Raw genomic sequence first — 13,033 nt, forward strand, 5'->3', positions numbered from 1 at the left:
TCCCTCCCTTTCTTCTTTCTCTCTTCCCTCTCCTCTCTTCCCTCTCTCTTTTCTCTCTCTCTTCCCTCTCTTTCTTCCCTCTCTCTCTTCCCTCTCTCTTTCTCTTTCTTCCCTCTCTCTCTTGCCTCTTTCTTTCTCTATCTCTCTCTCCCCCCACTCTCTCCCCTATTTCTATCCCCGCTCTCTCATCCCTCTGTCTCTCTCTCTCTCTTCCCTCTCTCTTCTCTTCTCTCCCTCTCTCTTCTCCCTCTCTCTTCCCCCTCTCTCTCTTCCCCTCTCTCTCTTCCCCCTATCTCTCTCTTCCCTCTCTCTCTTCCCTCTCTCTTCTCCCTTCTCTCTCTCTTCCCATCCCTCTCTCTCTTATCTCCCCCCCCTCTCTCTCTCTTCCCTCTCTCTCTTCCCCCTCTCTCTCCCCTCTCTCTCTCTCTTCCCTCTCACTCTCTTCCCGCTCTCTCATCTCTTTCTTTCTTTCTCTTTCTTTCTTTTTCTTTCTTTCTTTCTTTCTTTCTTTCTTTCTTTCTCTCTCTTCCCTCTCTTCCCTCCCTTTCTTCTTTCTCTCTTCCCTCTCTCTTTTTTTCTCTCTCCCCTCTCCCTCTCTCCCCTCTCTCTCTTTCTTCCCTCTCTCTCTTCCCTCTCCCTCTCTTCCCTCCCTTTCTTCTTCTCTCTTCCCTCTCCCTCTCTTCCCTCTCTCTTTTTTCTCTCTCCCCTCTCCCTCTCCCCTCTTTCTATCCCCCCCTCTCCCTCTGTCTCTCTCTCTCTCTCTTCCCTCTCTCTTCTCTCCCTTTTCTCCCTCTCTCTCCCCCTCTCTCTCTTCCCCTCTCCCTCTTCTCCCTCTCCCGCTTCTCCCTCTCTCTGTTGCCTCTTTCTCTTCCCTCTCTCTCTCCCTCTTCCCCCCTCTCTCCCTCTTCTCCCTCTCTCTCTTCCCTCTCTCTCTCTTCTCTCTCTCCCTCTTCTCCCTTCTCTCTCTCCCTCTCTCTGCCCACCCCTCTCTCTCTCTTATCCCCCCCTCTCCCCCTCTTCACTCTCTTCCCTCTCTCTCTCTTCCCCACCTCTCTTCCCTCTCTCTCTTCTCTCTCTCTCCCTCTCTCTCTCCCCTCGCTCTCTCTTCCCTCGCTCTCCCCCCTCTCTTCCATCTCACTCTTACCCCCCCTCTCTTCCCTCTCTCCCTCTTCTCCCTTCTCTCTATTCCCTCTCTCTCTCTTCCCCCCTCTCTCTTCCCCTCTCTCTCTTCTCTTTCTCTCTTCCCTCTCTCCCCTCTCTCTTCTCTCCTTCCCTCTCTCTCCTCCCCTCTCTTCTTTCTCTCCCTCTTCCCTCTCTCTCTTCCCCCTCTCCCTCTTCTCTCTCTTCCCCCTCTCTCCCTCTTCGCTCTCTCCCCTCTCTCCCCTCTCTCTCCCTCTTATCTCTCTCTCTCCCCTCTCTCTCTTTTCCCTCTCGCTCTCCCCTCTCTCATTTTTCTCTCTCCCCCTCTTATCCCTCTCTCTTCCCTCTCTCTCTCCCCTCTCTCTTTCTCAGATCGTATGGGACTGCACACACACAGTATGATCCCCCCCACACACACAACCTCCTCCAAGGGCTGCTGATCTCGGCTGATCTTCTCCCTTCTTTCTCTCCCTCTCTCTTCCCACCCCTCTCTCTCTTATCCCCCCCTCTCCCCCTCTCTTCCCCCTCTCTCTCTCTTCCCTCTCTCTCGCTTCCCCCTTTCTCTTCCCTCTCACTCTCCCCCTCTCTCTCTCTTCCCTCTCTCCCCCCCCCCTCTCTCTCTCTCTTCCCCCTCTCTCTCTTCCCCCTCTCTCTCTCCCCCTCTCTCTCTCCCCCTCTCTCTCTTCTCTCTCTCCCTCTTCTCCCTTCTCTCTCTCTCTTCCCCCTCCCTCTTCTCTCTCTTCCCCCTCCCTCTTCTCTCTCTTCCTATTCTCCCTTCTCTCTCTCTCTTCCCCCTCCCTCTTCTCTCTATTCCCCCCCTCTCTCTTCTCTTTCTCTCTTCCCTCTCTCTCCTCTCTCTTCCCTCTCTCTCCTCCCCTCTCTCCCCCCCCCCTCTCTTCTTTCTCTCCCTCTTCTCTCTCTTTCCTCCTGTCTCTCCCCGTCTTCTCTCCCCCCTCTCTCTTCTCTCTATCCCCTCTCTCTCTTCTCTCCCCCTCTCTCTCCCTCTTATCTCTCTCTCTCTTCCCTCTCTCTCTTTTCCCTCTCGCTCTCCCTCTCTCTTTTCTCTCTCTCCCCCTCTTATCCCTCTCTCTTCCCTCTCTCTCTCCCCTCTCTCTTTCTCAGATCGTATGGGACTGCACACACACAGTATGATCCCCCCCCCCCCCACACACACACAACCTCCTCCAAGGGCTTCTGATCTCGGGGCAGCAGGAAAGGGGGGGGGGAGGTGTGTGCAGTCCCATACGATCCATCAGTGCATAATGTGCTGGATGGATGACAGGAGGGAGAGCTCACAGAAGACAACACAGCTCACCACCTCCAGGCTGTTTCATTTCTGCCACTTCTCCTCTCCCTGCTCCAGGCTGTCCCCTGGTCCTGCCTCGTCAGCTGCTGGAGGGAGAGATACAAGACCATCCCTCTGCAACTGCCCTCCCCCACACCCCACCACATAGATTTTCCTGCTGTCCGCCACTGCTCAAAAGGTCCCTTCTTGCGGAGGTGGTGCCGCCCCCTAAAAATTGCGCCCTAGGCAAACGCCTTGTTTGCCTCGTGGTAGATACGCCCCTGAATCTACCCAATAGCCCAGACATATGAAGAATACGGGAAATTGTTGTCACATGTACCACACAGCCAGTACTTGCCAGATATTCCTGCAGCTCCTTTAATGTTGCTGTAGGCTTCTTGGCAGCCTCCCATACCAGTTTTCTTCTCGTCTTTTCATCAATTTTGGAGGGACGTCCAGTTCTTGGTAATGTCACTGTTGCATCATATTTTCTCCACTTGAAGATGACTGTCTTCACTGTGTTTCATGGTATATCTAATGTCTAAGAAATTCTTTTGTACCCTTCTCCTGACTGATACCTTTTAACAATGAGATCCCTCTTGATGCTTTGGAAGCTCTCTGAGGACCATGGCTTTCGCTGTATGATGCAACTAAGAAAAGAAAGACCAACTAGAACAGCTGAACTTTATTTGGGGTTAATCAGAGGCACTTTAAATGATGGCAGGTGTGTACTGACTCCTATTTAACATGACACTGACATCCCCAGTGACACCAATACAGTGATCAGTGCTAAACAAAAGCTCTGACACTGAACTAATGGCACCGGGCAGGAAGGGGTTAACATGAGGGGCGATCAAAGGGTTAACTGTGTGCTGTTTTACTAAGTGCTGTGTCTATGTGCTTTACTGTAAACCAAACAAAACAAAACCTCTGTAGCAACACACACCAAACTGAGCATGTGCAAAATGGCTATCAGGAGATAAGACGTGGACATTTGAACAAGAGGAGGATCAGAGAAGACAGGATCAAACATCCTTTTTACGCAATGCAGAGATTAACCCTTTAGGTTCCACAGTGAGTATAACAAGCATGCTTTACTGCATATACAGATTGGTTTTACTGTTATGGGTTTAGAAACACTTTAACCACTTGCTGACCGCAGATAGCCGAATTACAGCTTCACTGCAGCTGGCCAGTTATGGGAGGGAGTCATATGACGTCCTCCCAGAACGCTCCCTCCTGTGCGCCCCCGGGGGCGCACACCCAGCGATCCTCATGATTGCTGTGTTCTACGGACACAGCTGATCACGTGAGGTGGTAAAAGGCCAATCACAACAGCCTTTTACCACGTGATCAGCCGTGTCCAATGACACAGCAGATCACCGGTAAATGCAGTTGCCAGTTATCAGCTGCACTTTCCTCATGCTGTCACAGCGTGAGGAAGTACTGCCGATAACTGGCAATTGTCAGAGGATGGATCAGCGCCGATCATCAGGGCTCTGAAGATTGGTGTCCATCAGTGTCACCCACCTGTGCCCATCAGTGCCACATACCTGTGCCCAGCAATGCCACCCATCAGTGCCACCAGTCAGTGCCACCCATCAGTGCCGCCTATCAGTGCCCATCGTTGTTGCATATCAGTGCCAGCTAATCGGTGCTGCCTATCAGTGTCCATCAGTGCCGCCTATCAGTACCCATCATTGTTGCATATCAGTGTCGCCTATCAGTTCCACAAGTGCCCATAATTGTTGCATATCAGTGCCAGCTTATCAGTGCTGCCTAATCCATGCCACCTCATCAGTGCTGCCTATCAGTGCCCATTAATGCATCCTCATCAAAGCACATCAGTGAAGGAGAAAAATTACCGGTTTGCAAAATTTTCTAATAGAAACAAAGAACATCTTTTTTTTCCTCCAAAATGTTTACTCTTTTTGTTTATAGTGCAAAAAATAAAACACCCAGCAGCGAGTACATACCACCAAAAGAAAGCTCTATTTGTGTGAAAAAATGAAAATATCATATGGGTACAGTGTTGCACGACCGCACAATTGTCACTCAAAGTGCAACAGTGCTGAAAGCTGAAAATTGGCCTGGGCAGGAAGGGGGTATAAGTAACTGGTAGGCAAGGGGTTAAAGAGCTTGAGGGAAGGTGGGCCCTTTGACCTGCCTGGGCACCCTTGTCCCTCCACTGCATGTACCATCTAAATATGGGGTTTACTGTCATCTTATGTCGTCTGAATAAAGATTTGAGGGGGAAAAAAAAAAAACTGACAACACGGAGGGAGGGAGGGGCGGAACATGTTCGGTCAGCTGACAACAACACAGAGTGAGTGGGCGTGTCCGTAGAGTGACGTGCTCGGTCAGCTGACAGGGCTGCGGAGTGGTGGAGCTGTGCTGGTGGCTGTGTGTCCCGGCTGCGGAGAAGCGGAGAGGGGGGGGTTCCTCGTTCCCCGGGACAGGATGGCCGCCGAGATCCACTCCAAGCCCCTCACCCGCAAGCCGGTGTTACTGAACAAGGTGGAGGGCTCGCAGGACGTGGTGAACATGGCGGTGATTGTACCCAAGGAGGACGGGTGATCAGTGTGTCCGAGGACAGGTATGAACTCCTCCATCATCTATTAATCAGCACCGGGCTCAGGTTCCGTGTCCTGGCTGTGAATAATTCAGTGTCCGGGGTAGGTGACACAGAGACCTCCAGCGCTGTGACAGGTGCAGGGAAGGAGACTATTCTGATATGACTGCTGGCCGTTGTCCATAGCAACCACACATCACTGCGCCTAGAAACCCCACCTTGTATTTCAGTTTCGGGTGAGCAGGCTCGGGTTAGATCTCCCGTGATGAAGGGGTCCTCTTCCGCCACCTGAACTGTCCCCCCAGTGTCATGTGACAAGAATCGCTTTGGTGCTTACGGCGGTGCGCTGGTTGCACTTTGGGAGATATACCTTGATTTTGGGTGGAGTAAGGGAGGGTTATATCTCCGGCAGTCTTTTTGCCAAGAAAAACAATCCATCAGTGGAAGGAGCTCCAGATTAATAATAAAGAGTCCAAATCAAAGTGGTTTTAACCACTTCTACTCCTGAAGGTTTTACCCCTTTCATGACCAGGCCATTGTTTTTGCTATTCAACACTGCGCTGCTTTAACTGGCAGTTGTGCGGTCATGCAGTGCTGTACACAAAAAAGGAATGTATGTCCTTTCTTCACACAATAGAGCTTTCTTTTGGTGGTATTTGATCACCACCTAATCTTTGATTTTTTTGTTATAGAAACAAAAAAAAAGACCAAATGTTTTGAAAACTATATTTTTATTTTCTGCTAGAAAACATATTCAATAAACAAAAAAACCCTCAAATTTCATCATAAATTTAGGCCAAAAAGGTATTTCTGCTACATGTGTTTAGTTAAAAAAAAAAATCCCAATATGTGTATATTAAATGGTTTGTGTGAGAGTTATATCATCTACAAACTATGGGATATTCACTGGAGTTTTTATTTTTTTAGACTTTCACTGTCACTGTACTAAGGGGTCAACATCTAGAGGTAAAGGGTTAACTGTGGGCCTAACAATGTGTAATATGTGCTGCTTTTACTATGCTTTTACTATGAGATGTGACTGTTTTATTTCCCTGCTTTGCAGGGAGAAGAAAACAGCCACATCTCTGCTCTGTGTACAAGGCCCTATGTTGTTAGTAAACACAGGGCCCTGTACTGTCATTTGCTAAGCTGATCAGCAGATACTGGACATAAATCATCGAACGACTTGTGCTGTACCGAACAACAGCACAGATGGGGCGGCGGGTGCCCCTTACTCAAAAATGCTGGATCATGTACACTCACCAGCCCCTCTATTAGGTACACCTTGCTAGTACTAGGATTGACCCCCTTTTGCCTTCAGAACTGCCTTAATTCTTTGTGGCATAGATTCAACAAGGTGTTGGAAACATTCCTGAGATTTTGGTCCATATTGACATGAGTTACAGTAGCCTTTCTATCATCTCGAACCAGTCTGCCCAGTCTCCTCTGACCTCAACAAGGCATTTTCATCCACACAACTGCCACTCACTGGATATTTTCTCTTTTACGGACCATTCTCTGTAAACCCTAGAGATGGTTGTGCATGAAAATCCCAGTAGATCAGCAGTTTTTGAAATACTCAGACCAGCCCGTCTGGCACCAACAACCATGCCGCTTTCAAAGTCACTTAAATCCCCTTTCTCCCCATTCTGGTGCTCTGTTTGAACTTCAGCAAGTTGTCTTCACCATGTCTACACCGTGTTCCAAATTATTATTCAAATGATATTTTTCTCATTTACCTAAATAATTGATGTAAATAACAGTCAGCATAATTCTCATGTTATGAACTATTAAGAGTACAATTCCCATTTTATTGAACAAACCTCCTAATGATAACAGGATTTTTGTTAAATATAAAACACTTACAATGCACTGTTCCAAATTATTACGCACAGTAAGTTTCAAAACACTTTATAGGTTGTAAAGAACTGAAAATTGTCATTTGTTGTGTTTGCAGCATATTTACTGAAATCAAAAGCTATTTCAATCAAACTTTTAACAACATTTTAACTTTTTAAACATTTTAACAGGTCACGTTACATTGTAACATAGGACCCCTTATTTGATAGCAGCTTCACAAGTCTTGCATCCATTGAACTTGTGAGTTTTTGGACAGTTTCTGCTTGAATTTGTTTGCAAGATGTCAGAATAGCCTCCCAGAGCTGCTGTTTGGATTTAAACTGCCTCCCACCCTCATAGATCTTTTGCTTGAGGATGCTCCAAAGGTTCTCAATAGGATTGAAGTCAGGGGAGGAAGGAGGCCACACCATGACTTTCTCTCCTTTTTATCCCCATAGCAGCCATTGATGCAGAGGTATTCTTTGCAGCATGAGATGGTGCATTGTCATGCATGAAGATGATTTTATTACGGAAAGCATAGTTCTTCGTTCTGTACCAGGGAAGAAAGTGGTCAGTCATAAACTCCATATACTTTGCAGAGGTCATCTTTACACCTTCAGGGACCCTAAAGGGGCCGACCAGCTCTGTTCCTATAATTCCGGCCCAAAACATGACTCCACCACCGCCTTGCTGACGTCGCAGCCTTGTTGGAACAGGGTGGCCGTCCACCAACCATCCACTACTCCATCCATCTGGACCATCCAGGGTTGCACGGCACTCATCAGTGAACAGGACTGTTTGAAAATTAGTCTTCATGTATTTTTCTGCCCAATGCAGCCGTTTCTGCTTGTGAGCATTGGTTAGTGGTGGCCGAATAGAAGGTTTATGCACAGTTGCAAGACTCTTGAGGACTCTACACCTTGATGTCTGTGGGACTCCAGAGGCACCAGCAGCTTCAAATATCTGTTTGCTGCTATGTAATGGTATGTTAGCAGCTGCTCTCTTGATCCGATGCATGGATCTGGCAGAAATCTTCCTCAATGTGCCTTTATCTGCAAGAACCAGTCTGTGTTCTGAATCAGCCACAAATATCTTAATAGTGCGATGATCACGCTTAGGTTTTCGTGAAATATCTAATGTTTTCATACCTCGTCCAAGGCATTGAACTATTTCACTCTTTTCGGCAGCAGAGAGATCCTTTTTCTTCCCCATATTGCTTGAAAATGGTGATCTGCTTAATAATGTGGAACACCGTCCTTTAGTAGTTTTTCCTTAAATTGGGCTCACCGGCCAATCTAATTATCACAGGTGTCCGAGATTGTTTTCAGTGATCAAAAGAGCCCTGACACACAATGCCATCCATGAGTTAAACTGAAAAACAAAATATTTCATCTTTGTGACACTTAAATAGAATTTGCATAATAATTTGGAACGCGGTGTAGATGCTTAAATGCTTTGAGTTGCTGCCATGTGATTGGGTGATTAGCAATTTGTGTTACAAAGAAATTGAACAGGTGCACCTAATAAAGTGGCCGGTGAGTGTACGTGATCCAGTGCAGAGCAGCTAGCCCACCACAGTATCTACATGGAGTGGTCCGCAGGCTGATAAAGTCAAATGTTTTTTAACAATGCATTCCCTGCATTCCAGTAAAAAATGTCTCACTGTTTTTTCTTCATTGGAGTTCCTTTTTGCCATCTGTGTCCCCTTTACGGACATTTCCCTTCACTTCCTGTCCCATAGCCAAAAGAGGAAGTGAGGAAATCCCTCCAAATTGAGGGAATCCCTGGTAGTCGGCAGAACTGACGTCCCCATTGGAAGATTTCCCCAGAATTCCTATTCTGGTGAAAATTTAGCACTTTCTTTCACTTTTGGTGAAAACAGTCACTAGGAAAAATAGAGAGGGTGAATCTCCCTTAATGGGGACACAGACAGCAATAAATACACATTGATGCAGAGCGAACCCCAGCCTAAGCTCCCATAGTGTGCTCAGTGCAGTACTGGCAATGTATCCACCTTCAGACTATAGTACATTGTTACACATCATTGATATGTGACATTATGGTTGTTTGTCTACTTTGTAATTCATATTCTATAATTATCTACTTACAGCAGATCTCCAGTGAAATAATAATAAAAATCAGCCATTAGCCCCTTGTTGACCACCCACCACATATGTGTATCATCAGGGTGGGTGGACCTTAAAGTAGTTGTACACTTCAGATGTGAAATATGAACAAAGCATATCCCTCTGTAGTATGTGCTTGTCTCTCTCCAGAGCACTAAATGTCATTTCTGTCTGCTGCCTTTTTTCCTCTACTATCTGCATGAATCACTTCTGACAAGTTTTCCTGACACCAAGAGCAAAATGATGATGGGAGAAAGTTCCAGTACACTGCCTGTAATTGACAGCCTCAGCTCTGTTCTTGTGAGCTGTGTGGAGGGGGTGTGTCTCTTCCTTCCAATCAGTTCTTAGAGCTTTCCCCACTAAACTCTTCAGAGTGGAGCTTCAGCTTCCCGCCCCCTTTTTTCTGAACTCTCAGACAAGCTTTCTAATTTAGCACGTTGAACAGATGTAGAGAAGAGAAGACTGCAGATAAACCGCTACAACTTACATAGGATGATTTGTGTTATTTCTGTGTACTACCTGAAGCCAGTCACTTCACTGGGTATATGTAAGGGTTTACAACCACTTTAAAGCCCACATGCCACACATATGCATCCATGTTGTGTGCTAAGAGTGCGCTCCCATTACACCTAGCAAGCTACTGTCCTTATGATCATTTGCCTGACGGAGCCAGTCATATCAGTCACATGGTCAGGAACTCTGCCACCACCTCCTGTCATTCAGAAGTGCTCAAAAGGTTGATGGAAGGCATCGGGTTAAAACATAGATTCTTTTGCTGCAATACTCGCATACATGTCAGAGCTGAGCCCTGCAGTACAACTTTATTTACACTAGATGTCCTCAGTGCCATTCTGATAACATTTCGGCCAGCACTATTCATTCCACTTCCTCTGAGCCCAGACTATTATGACCCATCTTCAACTTGGATCGTGATGGACAAGCATCCCAGTAATGAGCTTGTCTTTCTATTGCTTTGCTTTTTCCTCCTACCAGCATTTTCTTTGACTTCCTTTCCCACTTGAATGGCGCTTCCAAGCCAAGTCCAAAAGAAAAAAAATGTGTCACCTAACAGTATCCTCGCTGAATACGAAGTTTACTAGAAACCAGCATGGAAAAGCAGGGCTTGACAAATTTGCTTTGGATCTAGGATCCAGCTAAAAAAAGTTAGGAGCCAAACTTCAGTACCCTATATTTTCTATAGGCGACTCTTTAAAAGCCATCATGGAGCTTTGGTGCTAAAATCATTGCTCCTATTCCAGTGTGAGCTATGATATGGTACAATGCGTATCGCAATGTTTTCATGCGTAGGTTCCCCAACATGTGCATTTACGTGTGTATATGTGTATAAGTGGGGGCCTCATTTTTTTTTTTTTTTTTTGGGGGGGTGAATTTTATGTCCTTGGGTGTAAAAAAAAAATGTTTTTCCCTATTTATCAAATAGGGGACAAAAAGGCCCCTATGTGCTGATTTTTTTGGCGACAGGTTTTATTTGATGAGATATGCAGGGTCCCTTGTGCTCTACTGAATGTAATGCATTGCAGATCACAGTGCATTACGTGTCAATGGGGACCCGGAAATGACATCACACACATCGCTTCTGGGTCAGGAACAAGATAGGGAGGAAAGCAGACTTGTGTCCACTCTTCTCCCTCCCCTCTACCCTGCGGTGCCCGCTATGCAGGTCCTGAGCTGGCAGATGGGTAAGCGGAGCCTGGGATACATAGTGGGTACTTTACCTGCGTTTGTGGAAGCCGTTTGGCAGCAGAGGAATGCTTCCACCTGAAAAGTGAGCCCTTGCCCACATGAGGGCTAAATGGAGAAAACAAACTACCTGCCCGGCGCCCGAAACTGCATGCCCCGGGTGTCGGGCGATACAAACTGTGCATCCCTGCAACAGTGAATGGGCTGACAAAAGCCCAGGCAACAGTATGCAATTTCTAATCACCATGGCTACCTGGCGCCTGGGATTTGTGGAGCCCTGCGGAAAGCATGGACTGCCTTAATTAGCTGCATATTTGACACTATAAAGGCCCCTACATTTAGAAAAAGGGCTTGTTCACGTCAGTGCTAAAATAAATGGACTGTTATTACAATGAAGGCACTGTTTTCCTATTTTTTTTTTTATTTTATTGACAAATCCCACAATGACGCTTTATTCAAGTGTTTGCACTGCAGTGTGGTAACACATAGGTGAGTAAAATGCTTGTCTGTTATGGTATGAACAGGGCACAAAGAAATCAATTGTTTTGCATAGATCAACGGAGATAGTGTGAACAAGCCCTAAAGGTATGAATGTTCTGCTCCAGGAGATTTCCACAGACCTTATTTTACTTTGTATCACTCTTTGTACAGGTTTCCTTGAACCCTTTTGCTGCCTGTTTATATAATATATTACCACAAAGGTCTAGGAAACACTAGATTTCAGAAAGAAATACACTAAAGTTTAATTTTGGTGCACACAACGCAATAAATTACCCAATTTTTTTGTAAAATATAAAAGATGAGGTTACATCAAGTATATAGATACCCAACATGCCAAACCTTAACCTTTGGGATAAAGGTTTTACCAGAGTAAATAAAAGCTGATCATTGTAAGCACCCCTGTCAGTGGTAAATAGTTTGTCTCAACCCTGTGACTGCTACCTCTGCAGAACAGTTTGTTCTGTTCAGAAGATGAGACTTTATGGCTGGAATGCCTTAAAAAAAACAAATGAAGAATTGGTAAGTTGCAGTATAAGGCCTTATGGACATATGAACTCACCCAGTCGTTAAACTCTCCTGGCAGTAGAAAAAAAAGCTAAACGCTGCTTGGACGTTTATTCATTTGATTGGCCAGAGTATTTTCCATTGACGCCCAAGCGCTAAACGTGGCTTCAGAGAACACTTTGCATGTTCTCAATTAATGCAAAGTGTTCTCTGATTGGACGAGGTGGGGAGGTGATGTATTTGTGAACCTTTGGTGATGTCAAGGGTTGCACTTGAGGCCCCCTATATCATGTAAGTTGACCACCAGTGTGTTATAACTTAGGGAATTGAGCATTTTGACGGTATCTGCAAAAGAGAGCTGCATTGCCTGTGCCAGTTAGTTAATGTATTTTAATGCTGCTAGGACAGGATAGAAATAGAAAATGAATTGGGGAAGTGGGTTTTTGCTATGGAGGAAACACTGTTTTTGCTTGCTTTTTTTGACTAATTTTTGCTTATGTCAACTGGGTAATGAACTTCAACCCTTTGACCTCTTCTTGGTCGGTCCTGTGTGTTGTGCTCGCTCTCTCGCTCTCGTGTGCTCTACATACATACCATAGTCATGGTTAAAAATATTGGCACCCTGCATTTCTGTCAGATAATGCACTACTTCGCCCACAAAATTGTTGCTATTACAAATGTTTAGGCTTTTATTTCTTTTGTTTGTATTGTATGACGCACAGAAGAGGAGAAACAAAAAGCCAAATCTGACACATTCCACGAAAACCCCCAAAAATGGACTGGACAAAGTTATTGGCACCTTCACCAAATTGTAAGAAATAATTGCATTCCAAGTTTGTGATGCTCTTGTAATTAAACTCACCTGTATCAGTTAACAGGTGCTGACAATATAGAAATCACACTGGTGATAATCAGTTAAAATGGTGAAAGATTTACTCAACCTTTCTGTTGTGTGTCTCTGTGTGCCACATGGAGAAGAGAGAGAGCAGCAAAAGAATTGTCTGAGGATTTGAGAACAAACATTGTGGAAAAGCATGGGCAATCTCAAGGTTACAAGTTCATCTCCAGAAATTTTATGTTCCTGTGTCCACTGTGCCCAACATTGTCAAGAAGTTTACAGCCCATGGCACTATAGCTAATTTCCCTGGACGTGGATGAAATAGAACAATTAGTCAAAGATTGCAACAAAGGATTGTTTGAATGGTGGATAAAGAACCTCGATCAACTTCCAGACCAATTCAAGCTGACCTTCAGGCACAGTGTACGACTATATGTCGCCATCTGAATGAAATGGGAATCTATGGTATGAGATGCAGGAGGACCCAACAGCTGACACACAAACCTAAAAAAGCCAGATTGGAGTTT

At 45.7% G+C, this 13,033-nt stretch overlaps 1 protein-coding gene across 1 annotated transcript in view; it reads left to right on the forward strand.

Annotated features, from left to right (window-relative positions):
* Positions 1-4,766: 4,766 nt before the first annotated feature.
* WDFY2 (WD repeat and FYVE domain containing 2) overlaps positions 4,767-13,033 on the forward strand; it is a 116,040-nt gene continuing 107,773 nt past the window's right edge. The window contains 2 exon segments of the mRNA XM_089680328.1: positions 4,767-4,997; positions 5,000-5,021. Of these exon segments, the coding sequence (XP_089536454.1) occupies positions 4,886-4,997; positions 5,000-5,021 (134 nt within the window). The 5' untranslated portion in view covers positions 4,767-4,885.

The sequence above is a fragment of the Staurois parvus genome, unplaced genomic scaffold (assembly GCF_062004578.1).
Source record: "Staurois parvus isolate SC_StPar_1 unplaced genomic scaffold, SC_StPar_1.0 ptg000242l, whole genome shotgun sequence".
In the NCBI taxonomy this organism is placed as follows: Eukaryota; Metazoa; Chordata; class Amphibia; order Anura; family Ranidae; genus Staurois; species Staurois parvus.